General features: G+C 52.3%; 1 protein-coding gene across 1 annotated transcript in view; it reads left to right on the forward strand.

Annotated features, from left to right (window-relative positions):
- Positions 1 to 15,893, forward strand: part of Igfn1 (immunoglobulin like and fibronectin type III domain containing 1) — a 59,465-nt gene that overhangs the window by 7,822 nt on the left and 35,750 nt on the right. Inside the window, exons 8-21 of the mRNA XM_035445829.1 lie at positions 153 to 197; positions 368 to 413; positions 951 to 1,128; positions 1,996 to 2,109; positions 3,405 to 3,573; positions 4,690 to 4,962; positions 5,623 to 5,674; positions 10,031 to 10,143; positions 10,603 to 10,727; positions 11,363 to 11,504; positions 11,822 to 12,121; positions 12,735 to 13,034; positions 13,551 to 13,724; positions 14,650 to 14,778. Of these exons, the coding sequence (XP_035301720.1) occupies positions 153 to 197; positions 368 to 413; positions 951 to 1,128; positions 1,996 to 2,109; positions 3,405 to 3,573; positions 4,690 to 4,962; positions 5,623 to 5,674; positions 10,031 to 10,143; positions 10,603 to 10,727; positions 11,363 to 11,504; positions 11,822 to 12,121; positions 12,735 to 13,034; positions 13,551 to 13,724; positions 14,650 to 14,778 (2,160 nt within the window). The remainder of the gene's footprint in view (positions 1 to 152; positions 198 to 367; positions 414 to 950; positions 1,129 to 1,995; positions 2,110 to 3,404; positions 3,574 to 4,689; positions 4,963 to 5,622; positions 5,675 to 10,030; positions 10,144 to 10,602; positions 10,728 to 11,362; positions 11,505 to 11,821; positions 12,122 to 12,734; positions 13,035 to 13,550; positions 13,725 to 14,649; positions 14,779 to 15,893) is intronic.

Raw genomic sequence — 15,893 nt, forward strand, 5'->3', positions numbered from 1 at the left:
TGCTGGGATGTTTGATGTGCCTTAAATGATAGAACAGATGGGAGGCCAGGGTTCTGGGACTTGGCCTATTTCCCAGAGGGACCATCCAAGTGTCTTGCTTCTCTCCCTGTCTGTGCACACCACCTCTCTCCTCTCCTCCTTGGATGGTCCAGTGGGTTTTCGGAAGAACCGAAAAAGGCAAAAGGAACCTCAGGAGGGTATGTAGATTGGTCAGAACACCTCTCTGTGGCCTTTGCATGTTACTCCCCATCTGTTATAACCACGCACACCGTGGTTTATAGAAAAATAAAAATTTGGATCAGCCCTGAACCATATAGCCTTGCTTCAGACACTACCTGGGATTCAAGACTTATTTCTTATTTTCTAGACCTCAGGAAAGAGCTGATGGACTTTCGGAAGATGCTGAAAAAGAGGTGGGTCTGGGACTGCCTGGAGGATTTTGGAAGCCCTCCTGGTACCTACCTCAGCTCCTTCCATAAACAAACTGGGCTCACCCTCCATTCATGATAAAATGAAGCAGCCAGACTGCCACTAGTAGAAGGGGGCACCGAAGAGCACAGAACTGGGCATCCTGGATCTGGCCACTTTAAAGCTCTGTACCCTTGACCAGTCGTCTTTCCCCTCAGTCCCATTTGAAAAATGGAACGGCCCACTTGAGCAGTGATTTAAAAATAGGCGTTAAACAACAGAACAATTCAGTTCTAACCTCACTTCCACCTATCCAGAAATCAACACCTCTAGTTGTTAGAAGCCTAGAGTTCCCTGCAAGCTGAAGCCACAGGGTATGGCTTGCCGCATCCAGTGTCTAGGTCCTTCCACTTGAGATCATGCCCTGTACCCCCCGAGATTTCATGCATAGGACAGCTTCCCTAGACCACCCAGTTTGCCAGGGTCAGCTGGTCCATACCTGGGACTCCTCTGGCCTCTGATCTACCAGCCTTGATCCCCAGGACCCCACCTCCAGCCCCTGAAAAAAAGATGGAGTCTGCACAGGTGTGGCAGCTGCTCATGACTGCAGACCGTAAGGACTACGAGAAGATCTGTATGCAGTATGGCATCGTCGACTTCCGGGGCTTGCTGCGCAAGCTGCAGGAAATGAAGAAGGAGCGGGAGGACAGAATGGCACAGGTATTCTGGCCCTGCTCCCAGCCACGACCTGGAGCACAAGGTCTGGAGGGGTCTCACACACCTGGAGCTGGCTTTAGAAAAACCCAGGATGGTAGACAGTCTACCTCCATCTAGCCCCACTGAGAGGTTCTGCTAAGAATCCAGCCTTCTATGCTTGCACTGGGGTTTGCTACCTGGGCCTGGTGCTTTTTGAACTCCAGATTTCAGAAAAGTTAGGGCTTCGGTGTCTTCCCCATATGTATAACAGGGTTTGCAGTAAAATCTACCTTGTAGGGTTGAGAGGATAAATGAGAGAATGTGCCTAGTGCCTAATGCATAGTAAAGGTCTAATGAATGCCCCTTGTAACCACTGTCATCGTTATTATTATTGTCAGACTTGTGGCCTTATTTCTTGGGGATTCTAGCATCTTATAAACTACACAGGAAGTTCCTTCTTGTGTCTAGCTTGACCTAGGTCTGTGTTTTCTTTCTGGGTTTGGTAAACGACTTGTTTTCATTATTCTGAAAGTAGCATTTTGAAGGTGGCTTCTCCAGCCTCCCAGCTAGAGCCTCAGCTTTCCTTTCAATTATTCTTACCTGTATGACCATGGGGCCAGCACACAGCTTTTCCTAAAGATGCTCACCTAATGTTTATCAGCAGGTGCAACCGATAAATGGACACCCAGAACCCTCTTTAGGTTTTCTTCCTCACATGACTTTATCTTGGAATTTTCTTCAGCGAGGGTTTATGTATCCTCACTTGAGAACCCCTACAGTCCTGCTCTTCAGGGTCATGTGGACCAGGGCTGAGACCGGATCCTACAAAGATTTGGAGTGCCCCAAAGAAACTGTTTTGGGGCCCCTCTCATGGGTTTGTCTGCCCTCTAGTATGTCAACGCCATTGCCAACTTGAGACACATCAGGGTCACCAAGGAAGGAGTCGCCACATTTGACCTGGAGCTGGATCTCAAGGACCTTGAGAGCAAGATTTACCTGTACAAGGTGAGGCTAGAGGACCTGATGGGGGCTGTGGGTCCTAGGAGGGAAATGACACCCAGGGGGTAAGCACTCACCCATGGTGTTCCCGGTTGGAGTTAGGTTACACCCCATGTTGGGCAGTCTCCAGACACCTCTTATCTCTCCTTGAGACAGGTCTGTCTCTCTCTGTAGCATCTAATGCAGAGCAGGGTAAGAACAGAGTTCTGAATGTGTGCCAACCACGTGAGGCCAGAATGGTATGCGGGATGGGAGGCTGGAAAGCACACACTCTTTCTACAGCCAAACTCACCCTGACTCCATCACCTCAGGCTAGACATCGTTCCCAACCCTCAGCCTCCTCATCGATGAAGTGGGGGATGAGAAGAGCTACCTCATAGTACACTGCAATGCCCAAAGGACACTGTGCCCGCTTGTCTGTCCTGTGACCTGGCTCTTCCCACCTGTCCCTCTTCTTCCTTGCTTCTCTGTTCCTGCTCCTTGGCCTTGTCCCTGTTCCTTTGCTGTAGCTTCCCTGTGCCTAGCATGCTTAACTCTGACATCCCTGTGGTTAGTTTCCTCGTCCCCCTAAGTGCCACTGCTGTGCTCCCAGCTCCTCCCTGGTGCCTCTGCATCCCTTACCCTCTTAGCCCACTTTTAATTCTATTTATCAGTATACGAATCACTTTCTTATTTATGGTGCTTATTATTTGTCTTTCTCTCCTGTGGGGTTTTAGTTCCCCCAGAGCAGGAATCTTGTTCTATTTATTGTAATGTCTCAAGTACCTGAAATAGCGCCTGGCACACTGAGCATCTGATAAGGGTTAGCTATCGTTAATTCTCAGCAAGTAGAAAATCTATGTATGGCTTAGCAAGGATGAACGTATGTATAAACTGATTATGTTTTGTGCAGCCCTGAAGACATTCTCCAAAAAATTGCTCTTGGTGAATGAAAGAGCTGGTCCCAGGTCATAGGATCACCTCTACACACAGGGCTGTAGAGCAGCTCTCTTCCTACCACAATCTGGATCAGCAATCTTAGATGTCTCTGCATAAACTGCATAGATTTTTTTCCCCACTCATTGAAAGAGGCCTGGACATTCTTAGAACATACATTTCCACCTACCTCGAGACCCATGGGTCCACATCCAGGCTCTGCTCTCTGCCCTGATCCCACAGCCCCCACATCGTTTATGGTTTTAGGATTATGTTGTCTTTGACCTTGGCCAGCAGAGAAAACTGTTGTCGGTAGCCAGAGCGAGGCTAGGCTAGGAGGTTCTTTGGACCCATGGAGGCCCTGAACCATCCTTTTCTGGTTTCAGGATGGTGAGATGATCCCTTACAGCTTTGATAACCAGACCAAGCACTGTCTGAGACGGTTGGGGAAACGCTACCACTTCCTGATCCAGGACCTGCAGCCCGAGGATGCTGGCCTTTACCAGGTCATGGTGGAGGATGCTGTGGTCTTCTCCACAGAGCTAGAAGCCAGCAGTGAGTGTTCTTTGCCACAGAAATTTGCATAGAGGAGAGGAGAAGGCCCATGCTGGTGCTGTGGAGGGGGACACTTGTGACATGGCTGCATTGCTAGGGCAACCAAGAAGAGGGATGCATCCAGATATGTCTGCTTTGGTACCCAGCTGGGCTCTGCAGGATGAGTCCGGGATACAGGCATACATGAAATTCTCCTGCCCACAGATGAGTAGTTTCAAATCAAATCCAAACCATGGCCTTTGTGATAACATCACCCCTGCTGATTAATGTCCTCTCCCACAACTCCCAGGCAAGGATTTCTATCTTGGCATTCCAGGCCTGTGCAGCTCAGGCCTCTTCCATTCCTGCTTCTGCGTTCCTTCCCCACCTGGGAATGTCCCTCCTTGAACTCTGGCCTGTGCCCAGCAGGAACTGTGTCTACATCATTTATAGAGCACCTGGCTAGGAGCCTCTCGGAAGGACAAGGAGAGGCCTGAGGAGGAAGGTCATTTTGTGAAGGTCATAAAGAAGAACAAGAAAGGGCATCTGGCAGGCCTGGGGTATTAGGGTGGGCTTCGAAGCCGAGTAACAATGTGCCATGGGCAGAAGAGCAGGGGCTTGGAAGTGGCCACCTCTTAGCTGTCAGGATGGGACAAGTCATGTTTTCATTTTTGGGCCTAGCTCATTCTAGGCAAATGCCAGAGCATCAGCTCTTCATTCTATTTTGAGACAGGATCCCTCTAAAGCTATCCAGAATGGTCACAAAGCCACCATGCTACAGGCTGACCTTGAACTTGTAGTCCTCCTGCCTCAGCCTTCCCAGTAGCTGGGATTATCAGTGAACAACACTACATCAGTGAATAACCTAGATCCATAAATTTCTTAAACCTCAGTCTCCTCATTTGTAAAAAGGGAATTTAAGATCACCCAGTGATCATAATATGATTACAACCCCACATTTTATGCCTTCAGTGAGGACCTGGTGGTGGCTACAGAAGCTGGGGTAACCCAGCCAAAGCGACAGGAAGATTGTGACAAACTGGTGTGAACTAGATTTCTTAATTCCTAGCTTTGGTACTCGGACTTCCCTGTGTCATGCTGCAAAACTGATGTCTCCCTTACCTGTTTCCATGGCAGCCATCCCCCCCAGAGTGGTGGTCCCGCTGGCAGAGGCCCGCTGTGAGGAGCAGGGTGATGCAGTCTTTGAATGTACACTCTCCAGTCCTTGTCCCAATGCGACCTGGCATTTCCAGCACCGAACACTAAAGCTCAGTGACAAACATGAAGTATTTGTGTCCCCTGATGGGCTAACCCACCGGCTGGTTGTGAAGGGGGCCAGTTGCTCAGATATGGGTCTCTACTCACTGAATACTGGACTCCATGCCTCCAGTGCCTGGCTGGTGGTTGAAGGTGAGTGGCCAATTCCCCTGTCTTTTCCAAGACAAGGTCTCAGAGTGCAGACGGGGATTTCTTCGGCTTCGTCATTTGCTTCTGTATGCCCCTCTCACTAAGAGAGATTGAAGGGCTCCTTAGATATTGTTGGACCTCTTAGGGTTACTCTGGGGCCTCAGATCCAGGATGACCCCCCAAGACTTGGGATAGGGCTTGTGGTAGTGATCTAATTTTGATGTGGATGAGAAGCCCCTGGGCTGAACCAGGAAATACCTAATCCTCTCAAGCACTGGCATCTGGGAGCAACATGATCCCAGGAAACTGTGAATTGGGCATAGGTGAGGCAGACAGCAGGACAAGTGGGTCTTCTAAAACCCACAACAGCTTGATAAGTTCACAACGTTGACATATGAGCTTATGTGTCAAAACCACATGGCCCATGCAGCAGGATGGGGTGGTCTGCCGATACAGGCCTGGGGGAGGAGGTGACGGGATGCTATCTACCAATGTGGTAGGACATTCTTGTTTTTTCCTCCAAAGGGCAGCTTCTCCACTGGGGAGGGTGAGGGTTAGGCAAAGCAGCCATGTCAGACAGCTGCCTTGCCCTCATTTAACAAGGTCTTTTCTCTTGTCTCTCTATGGGCTAATGACCTCTGTGTAATTAACACCTTACCGAAGGTGAGAAGGATAAAGGCCCTCAGACCACAGATTCTGACCACCGACTGCAGACTCCAGAAGCTCTGGCCTCAGAAGCAGAAGACTCTGGGGGCATCAGCAGCAAGGGAGGGCAATCCAGAGAGCAGGGTTTCCTCGAGGAGACTAGTGGGGCACACCTCACAGCAGGCCTAGACAGGGATGCCTTTGACAAGCGTGGCTGTTCCTCGGTGCCTGGTGAAGACATAGCTAATTCAGCCTGGGGCCCTGGGCAGAACAACAAGGGATTTCTGGAAGGAGAACAAGGCAGGGTCACTCTTCCTGGGGACAGTCAGCCCCACATAGAGAGAGACTATGGTGGAAGCCTTCCTGGAAGGCCTCATCCCCAGGGAGGGGACACAGAATCAGATGTGGGCTTTGTAGAAAGACAAAAAGGTCATGGCAGGGACAACAATGGGAATAGCAGATGGGGGACAGAAGGAGGTTGGAAGGCTGCTGGCTCCAGCCACCCTCAGGATGGAAGACTTGAGAGCAACAGAGAAGGAAAGGAACCCAGAGAGGGCTGTGGCAGTGAACTGGACAGACATGACCAGGGACAACTCCACGACCCTCACCTGGGAGCTGGGGCAGGGCAGAGGGTGCTGTGGGGATCCCAGTCTGATGCTGAGGGGTTTCAGCTGAAAAAGGAGGGGACGGAAAAGTGGGGTGATCATCTGGATGAGATGGAAGGAAGGAGTGACCCGAGAAGGGAGAGCAGAACAGAGGCAGGTTGGGCTAGTAGGGCCCGCCTTGGGGATGCCAGAGGCCGCAATAGGGCAGGAAGTCCTTGCATCCCCAAGTTTCCTAGAGGAAGAGGTTGCAAGCCTGAGGTAGGCATGGGCCCTGAGTCCTGGGGCATTCAAGCAGGTGGAGATGCTGGCCATGGAGAAGCTGGGGTGTACTGGGAGGCAGGGGAGTATCCAGGACAGACATCGGTTGGCAATGACACCCAGAAACCATCCCTATCTGGAGGTGGGAAACTTCTGGGATGCCTGAGTCCTGAGGCCAAACTCGAGGGCTCTTTACACAGGGTAGGTGGTCATGGGGTTGTGGGGAGGGGATATGAAACTGGCCCTGAAGGCCTAGAAGATCCCAGGGACTGGAGAGGTGGCCTACAAGGGCTCCAGGGAAGGGATGGCCAAGACACAGCTGGAGCCTTGGGCAGGATGGAGGAAGACTCTAGAAGTTTCCAGTTTCCTCAGAGCTGGACCGTGGGACAGAGGGAAGCAGAGGATCCAGGCAGAACAGAGAACCATGAAAACAGGAGTCCTCAGGGTGACACGTGGTCCAGTCTCAGAAAGACTGGGGCCCACTTTGGGTCTGCAGTGCTGGGGGTCAGTGGGAAGGAAGGGAGCATGGATGGTCCCCAAGTAGCTGGACTAACAGTATCTAGTCAAAGGTTAGATGCCAGAAACCACAGGCCAGTTACATCTGCAGGTGTCCAGGGCTCTGGGGGAACACGGGGAGACATGGAAGGATTAAGAGACCCAGGGGTGGTTGGATCTGAACCAGATTTCTGGAATGGGTCAGGGAGGTCCAGGGGTGGGATGGACTACAAGGGTGGCTTAGGAGGTCCAGGGTGGGTGGAGTCTAGGTGTGAGGAGGGCTCTGGGTGTTCTGAAGGGATGGGTTCTAGGAATGGAGTTACCTATCATGATGGCTCAGGGGTGCCAGAAGGAACAGGGTCTGGTCTTGGCATTGGTTGTAGAGCCACCTGTGGGACACGTGTGGAGACAGAGTCTGGGGACTGGGGTACTTACAGGCATGACTCAGGGGTGTCTGGGGGATTGCAGTCTGGAAACAAAGGTCAGTGTGGTCCTACAGGAAAGGTGTCTGGGAGAGATGCCAGCCTCAGAAATGGCTCAGGTGGCCATCGTGGAGTGGCCATTCATGAAGTCCAGCACTGGGACATATTTCAAGGCCAGGGACAAACAGGCCCCAGTGGAGAACACTACTCTGATGGTGACTCAGGGAATCCTGGGACAGTGGGATCTGTGGGTGGAGATGGCATGAAGGACTCTGGAACAGTGGGAAAGGTTGGGGACAGACATATGGAAGCAGAAACAGGGGGCTCTGGAAGAATACATTCTTGGGGTCACACTGGAGGTTATGAGGGCTTCAGAGTCCCCGGGGCCTCTAGGGAAGGAAACTTTGAAGATGGAACTGGGGTTCCATTACCCATGGAACCAGGATCTCTGGGGAGAGGGTACAAGGAAGAAGATGGAGAAAGGACCAGGTTCCTTGGTGTCAGGACCTCTGGAGCTGGGACTGGGAATTTGGACAAAGCCAGGCACCTGGAGGCACTGTCTCCTCGTGGTGAGGCTACTTCTGAAGGCCGCTGTGCTCACATACCTGGCAGTGCTTTCAGTTACAGGGATGGATCGGGAATTCCAGAATCTTGGGGAACTGAGGACAGAACAGCTTATGGAGAGGGGTCAGGAGGTCTTGGGTCTGAGAGGACAGGGTCAAAGGGTCTTGGGCCTGGAAGAACAGGGCCAGATGGTGAGGCAGTATTTAAAGATGTCTCAGGAGGCCTCAGAGGCATGGGGCCAGCAGGTGAGGCAAGTCATACAAATGCAACTGGGGGCCCTGGGGCCATGGGATCAGGGTGCAAGGTACATTATGGGAATGACATTGGGTGTTCTGGCATTGTGGGGTCAGAGAGTGAGGCAGGTTACAAGAATGGCATCCAGGGTCATAGAGCCAGGGAATTAGGGAGTAAAGCAGGCCACAAGAATGGTTTAGGAGCTTCTGAAATTATTTCATTAAGGGACGAGGCCAGTTATCAAGGTGGTTTGGAACATTCTGGAGGCATTTTGTCGTGGAAGGAGTCAGGTTTAAGGGATGGCTTGGGGGAAACAGGAAGAATGGAATCCAAGAATGAAGTTGGTTATAGGGGAAGCTCAGTGGGGCCTGGGAAAGTGGGGTCGGAGAGTAAAATGCACTGTGCAGACGGGTCAGGGAGGCTAGGAGGCCCAGGCTCACGGGCTGCACCCAGAGACCACGAATCCGTGGACCTTGGGTCAGGATACCAGGCAGCAGCAGAGGTAGGCACAAGCTCCAAGGATGGCAGAGAGAAGGGCAGAGGAATGGGGCTTGCAGATGAGACAAGGCTTGGAGTGGGCTCTGGGACAGCTGGGATACTGAACATTACAGGTGACATAGCACACAGGGACAGTGCTATGGGCCATGGAAAGCTGGGGACAAGTGGGCAGAGTATCAAGAACAGTCTTGGGGGCTGTGGACCCTCAGGGATCCATGAAGACTTGGGGGCTATTGGTTCTGTGGGGATATCAGGTATCAGGGAATGGAAAGAAAGTTCTTGTTTCCCAGGGTCTCCTAGCGACAGTGGGGCTCCCAGTGGGGAGGAAGGATCTGTAGACCAAGCAGGAGCCATGGGGACTTCAAGGCTTCTTGATGTTAGGGGGACAGTGGGGGGTTACGGTGGGTCCAGGGTAGCTTCTATGGAGTTGGGAAATGACTCAGACTTTAGTCAATCAAGCCTGGGGACAAAGGGCAGGTATAGAGTTGCTGGCCAGGGGGAAGTGACACCTCAGGGATGTGGAGACCCCCTGAAAGGCAGAAGGAGGGGACCCAGTTCTGGAAGCTTGTCAGGGGCAGGTCAGGTGATAGACAGCAGCTCTACACCTGGGAGAGAGACCAAGTCAATGTCAGGGCCTGACAGTGGGGGAGATATGAGCCACACTCAGGCTCCAGGCTGGGAAGACCAGGTTCAAGGTGGCTTCAGGGCTTCTAGATCACTGGGGGAGAATGGTGCCATTGTCAGGCAAACCAAGGAGGGACAAGGAGCCTCTAAGGGCAGGGGATATGCAACAGGCCAAGAGGCAGCTGGTGAATGTCAAGTTCCACGCTCCTTGGAGAGCTCAGGTTTTAGCAGGGGAGAGGCTGGCTTGACAGAGGGCTCAAGCGTTCTAGGCAGAAGGAATTCCACTGTGTGTGGAGATGGTTTCATTTCAAAACCCCAGGAACCCCAGGATGAATTAGACAGTCCATTAGGCAGAAGGGACTTCATAAGTGTATCAGGAGGAATCCAGGAGCCAGGTTTTCAACTAGGGACAGGACAGGGAGGTGAAAGAGGGTTCCTTCAGGAGTGGGGGTCCTGGGAAGCTAAGACTGACAACATCCAAGGACCCAGGGCCTCAGAGAAGTGTGAAGGGCAGAAAGAGAAAGACCCTGGCTGGTCAGGCAGGAAGCCTGGTCCCTGTGGAAGCAGGTGTCAGGCACAATTTGGAACTGAAGTTGGATCAGCAAAGAGAGGGGCTACAGATAGGGCCAGAAGTCTGGGGCATTGGACTAGCAGTGAGGACAGAGGGTCTCTGAGAGAATCTTGGAGTGAAGATGGGAGGCCAGACCCCCACAGGCATCTTGGCATCAGGAGAGATACTCAAGAGGGCAGGCAAGATGTCTGTGACCAGGGACAAGATGCTACCCAGAGCCCCAGATCCAGATACAAGCCTGGCCCTGGCTCTTCTACGGAGGCCCGAGGTAGGTACTCCAGCTGGTGGCTTCCTTAGGGTAGAGCCAGAGGGTAAGGTTCCTGGATAGTGGAGTGCCCACATGCCATTTCTACCTTCAGCATGGAAACTCATCCCCACCAGTGTTTCCATTTTCTAGAACCCCATGCAAATTCAGGGAGCAGCCCCTCCTCTTCCCTTCCCATGCAGCAGGTACCCAAGCTGTGTGAAACTCAAAGGTCTTGAAACCTTTTGTCCAAAGTCCCAGAGTATTAGCTTGCCTCTATGACTCCGAATTCCCGTCTGTGGGACTCGGGGACAGGGAGATACTCTTCATCTACCTTACACCGTTATCTCTGCGTCGGCTTAGGTAATGAGAAAACAGGAGACTGGGCATTGGTTCTGGTTGAGCCCTGTGGGCAGGGCCGTGGAGGCCTCCTAGAATTCAAGGCATAAGACACTGGGCTTTGGGGACTTTGTGTCTCTCTAGGCTCTATGGACCACTTCTCTCAGGGTCTGGTTGATACGGAGGTGCAACTGGGACAAGCTGCCATACTTTCCTGTGCCCTCGCCAGTGACGTGGGACCTGGCACCTGGTTCAAGGATGGAGTCAAGGTACTGACGCCTCAAACCTCGCACCTTCTCTTTCCTAACTAATGTGGGTGGGGGTGAGGAGCATGGTGAAGCAGGGAAGTAGAAGGAAGAGACTAGGCAGGAGTTTTTACTTGTCATTTTGCTAATATTTCTACTCTGGGAGATGCTTAAACAGCTGGAGTGTGGTGCATTCAAAATAAACACATTATGAATGTGTGACTCACTCCTACCTTGACACAGCCTCTGCTGTCCTCCCCCAACTCCAAACGCCCCTCTCATGAATTCCACTCACCCTTGAAGGCCTTGCACAAATACATCATCTCATCCTGACCAGCTGGGCCCACTGGTCTCCCAGAGCAACCCTGTGCCCCATCAGAGCTGTCATATCCAGCGATACAGCACAGTGATGTCAGTGAACTCTGTCTGACCCCTCCTTGATCCCTGCTCTGCTGTTACTAGTTATGTGACTTGGGACAAGTTCCTCATCTATAAAATGTGACTTATAACAGCGCTGATCTCAAGAGGCGCTTTGGAGAGTTAATGGGAACAGAAGGCACAGAGGCAAGTAGTGATGACCGTCTAGCTCATGGGGCAGCTATTAGGACTGAATTGGACAGGGTGGGAGTGGCTGTCTCCATGGTGATCCTTGTCTTCAGCTCACTGCCCACGATGGGGTCATCTTCGAGCAAGATGGGCTCACGCACAGACTGATTCTCACCCATGTGGAGGGGACCCAGGCTGGGAGATACACTTTTGTGGCCGGCAGACAGCACACGGAAGCCAGCCTAATCGTGCAGGGTGAGGCCCAGTCCTTCCCTGCCCCGTAGCCTCTGTACCAGGTGAAAATGACCGTCTGTGGAAGCCCTGAATTTGTGACTTGTCTGCAATCATCTCAAAATTTTTATGAAGCTAACCTAAGCCTTTCCTAACCCAATATCTTATCTCCTTCTTTACCAGAAAGTTCTTAGTGGGGTCTGGCCCTGGTCCCTCTGACTCAGCCCATTCCCTTTGCTAGTCTTCATGGGGTAGGGAGCTCCTTCTCTAGGCTCTCACCATGATTCCCAGGGTCCCAGGGCTTGGTCCTCTCTGATTCTTTTGCTCTGCTTTTTCTCCAGATCCCCCCACCATTGCCCCAGATGTGACAGAGACACTGAGAGAGCCACTGGTGTTCAAGGCTGGGAAGCCAGTGACTGTGAAGATCCCTTTCCAGACCCACCTCCCTGTTCAAGCTGTCTGGAGGAAGGATGGGGACAAGGTGGTGGGCAGCAACCATGGGGGCATCCAGGTGGCTCTGGGAGATGGCTACACACGACTGTGCCTCCCCAGCGTGTGCAGGAAGGACAGTGGCCGGTACAGCGTGACACTGAGGAGTGAGGGAGGCTGCGTGCAGGCTGAGTTCACCCTGCAAGTTATAGGTGCTAACCCTGCCTGTTTTCCATCTAAGGCCCCAGGGCTCTGTGGACCCAGGCCCTCCCTGGTAGTCAGGACAGGCCTGGGGATGGACTTTGCTAACCTGGTCCTCATTTGCAGGATAGTTAAGAGTCAAACCCCTACTTTCCTACTTTCCTGTCCCCAGACCACCCAGGAAGGAGAGTTTAGATAAGCCAGTGCCAAGTACAGGCTGGTAGAGGACGCTATTGTGTTTCTGTGAGCTGTAATACTCCAAATTCTGGAGGAGATGCTCAAAGGAATGGTGGCCTCCAACTTTAACAGTGAAGTCAGATGGCCTATACCAGAGGGCTAAGCAGGAACCCATGCTGGCCATTGACTGGAACTGGGTAGAGGCTGGAGGTTCCATGGTACCTCTTAGGGCAGGCCTGGGGAGGTAGAGACCAGGGACATCAAGAGACATTTGGAACCTCCCCTTGAGCTGGCACCTTACCCCAGCCTCTGGCTACGTCAGGAACCATGCACATCTCTGGGCAGTCCCACCATCTTGCAGACGTACCCACTGATGAGGGGTTAGTGACATCCCCCCCCAGCTTCTCTGACTTCCTTCTTGTTCTGATCCTCTCCATGGCTCCTCAGACAAGCCTCAGCCCCCACAGGGACCTCTGGAGGTGCAGGATTGCCATAGAGCAGGTGTCTGTCTCCACTGGCGGCCCCCGAGGGATGATGGAGGCCAGGCCATACAACACTACGTGGTGGAGAGGCGGCAGGCTGGAAGGAGCACTTGGCTGAAGGTGGGAGAGCCCCCACCGGACAGTACCAGCTTCACTGATGCCAGCGTGGAGCAGGGCAGGAAGTATGCCTTCCGTGTGCGGACTGTGACCTCAGAGGGAGCTGGGGATGCCCTGGAGTCTGAGGAGGTGTTGGTGGCTCCTGAGGGTGAGAGACCAGATAGCATTTGGATAGAGGACTCCCTGCCCTCTCTACTGTGCTCAGTGTGCAGGCTAAGGGGTTGCTAGCTGTGCTTGGGGGAGGGAGAGCTTGAGTCCTTCCTAGAGCACAGTGGACACTCATGAGTGGACAGCTCATCTGGCGATCTAGTAGCCTTTTAGGGCTCTTTCAAATTGAGATATGCATCCACCCCCACACCCTGGAGCCTGCATATTGGTCAATTTCTCTCTCTCTATTACATGCCCCTGTTCTGGAACAAGCTATCAGTGGGTGAGGTTAGGGATCTCATAAGTGGCTCCAGACTCCAAGGCCAGAGAGCATGTTCTGTTTCATCATCTCTGTCTCAAAGAAGTCAGAATGGTGCCCTATGGAAAGCTGGCTCAGCACTGGAACTCCTAGAGTATGGCTGTGCCCCCCAGATTCCCCATGCCTTCTCCAGCACCACGACTTCCCATGAACTGGTGCTTGCCTCAACCTCTGCTGACTGGGGCCCTCTGCCTTCAGCTCTCCCAGGGTCCCCTTCTGCCCCAGACATCTTATCGGCCTCCAGCCAGAGCATCACTCTGACATGGGAGACACCAAGGGGCCCTGGCAGTACCCACATCTTGGGCTACCTGGTTGAGAAACGCAAGAAGGGGAGCAACACCTGGATGGCTGTGAATGAGCAGCCAGTGTCTGGTGAGTTGGCCTGAGGGCAGCTTCTCACTGACCCTGTCCCAAGTTGCCTTAGAGCTCCCCCTGGTGACAGGATCCCTTGGCATTGCTGGTTTAACACGGTTGCTCTTCAGCTGGGGTAGTTTTGTAACCCATTTAGCAATGTCTAGAGCTATTTATGATAGTCACAGATGGGTGGCACACTCCTGACAACTTTTGTCAAGAGGCTAAGGATGCGGCTAAACAACCCACCCCCAAACCCCAGAGGATCATCCAGCAAAGTCTATCAGCAGAGCTGAGCTTGAGGACCCCTGGGGTAGGACTCTCAGACTGGAAGCCAGAAGTAAAGCTGTCCTCCCTGGCCCTCCACGTCAGGCCTTGGCCCTGGGCAGCCCACTTCCTCTGTAGAGCTCGGCTTCCTCACTGAAGACGCAGATGGAAGTGCCCCAACCCTCTAGATAGCATCCTAGAAGCTAGCTGCTTCCTGGGATAAGAAAGAACCTGGAAAAGACTAAGGATGGGACAGGTGTGAAGGAAGCTTCCAGAACCCTGTGCATGTCTGTGCTCTGCGTGTACCAGGACGGGGCTGGGAATAAATCGTCAGGAGTCCTGTAATGACCATGCCACTTAGGAGTTAAATCACATCTCTAATGTCACCATTTAGTATTTATGTATTATAATTCTGAGGAAGCATGAACCAGAGACAACAAAGTGACATCAAGACCACCCAGCAAGGTCATGGTAGAGGCAGACAGGCCGGACAGGGGTGAAAACACTCTGAGCACAGCTCTTTTCACCTTGGAGGCAACTCGTCCCACCTGGCTGGTGTGATGCAGGAGGGTTGTGTTAGAGCCCATGGTCAGTCCTCTTCTGAATCTGGAGGTGCTGAGCTATGTCCCCATTTCCTGGTCCCACCATGGGAGACTAATATTGGATGTGGTCCTCACAGAAAGGAGATACACTGTGGTGGATCTGCGACAGGGCTGCCAGTATGAGTTCCGGGTTATAGCTGTGGCACCCTCAGGCCCTGGAGAGCCTGGGCCTCCATCAGATGCTGTCTTTGCTCGAGATCCCATGAGTAAGTGAGACACCAATCCAGCATGTGGGGGAGGGGTGTGCAAGGGATAGCTCTGAAAACTGTGGGACGGAAGTTCACAGGTCAGAGGCAGTCCAGAGGGAGAGGGTCTGGGGGCTGGGATGAGACGTATCTTAAAGGGTCTAAACTGAAATTAAAAGGGTCCAGAGGCCAGACATGAGAACTTCCCAAGATGATGTTGTCCACTGTGTGGCCTCTGGGACGGTCAGTTTACATGCCAGTCCAATGGTGTCACTCACCCACTAGTGGGTAGTCTCATCCCTGGGGAACAGGTAGCAGAAAAGCTCCTGTTTTCTACCCAATTCATGCTGTTTATCACTTGCCAGGTGGCAAGCATTGCTCCAGGAACTAGGTGCCCCCATCCCAGCCTCTGCCTTTGGACAGACAGCCTAGGCCAGCATTCAGCTGTCTGTAGTCTCAGTAGCATCAGAGATGTCAAGAAACATTCCCTGGACAACAGAAACAGCAAAAAGTCTGACATTAGATAGACACCAACCTCTCACATGTCCATGCCCCACAAGAAAGACACTTATCTAACCTTGATTCTAACCCCTCAGATTCAAGTAGAGAATGCCCTTCTCATGAAACTCTTATTAAAAGATGCACTCCAAGGCACAGAGTTTAGACGATGTTACTCTGTGCACCTTGCATAAGCCTGCTGGTGACAAGCCATCAAGGCAGCAGCACACTGGAGACACCTGTGGAATCAGCTGTGTGACTGACCGACTTACAACTCCATTATCAATAGAATAGTCTATAGGTTTACAAGGGATGGGGAGGTGAGCTGACCCGTGTGTCTTTTCCTTGCAAATAGACAAAATCTATCCTGTTTCACTACTGGCCACTGACTCTCTCATTAGATGGGAAATGGAGGAAGCAGGATGCTCAGTGTCTGCAGTAGCCATGGCAGTTGACTGTATCTTCTACATTTACTATGAGCAAAGCATGCAAACTGGAAATGACACTTGGGAACCTGCTTGCAGAATCTCAGGTCATATGTAGTGATGCACACCTGCAAGCCTAGCACTAAGGAGCTGAATTAGAGACATGAATTTTAGACAGACAGACAGACAGACAGACAGACAGACAGACAGATG

This window comes from Cricetulus griseus, chromosome 5 (assembly GCF_003668045.3).
Source record: "Cricetulus griseus strain 17A/GY chromosome 5, alternate assembly CriGri-PICRH-1.0, whole genome shotgun sequence".
Taxonomy (NCBI): Eukaryota; Metazoa; Chordata; class Mammalia; order Rodentia; family Cricetidae; genus Cricetulus; species Cricetulus griseus.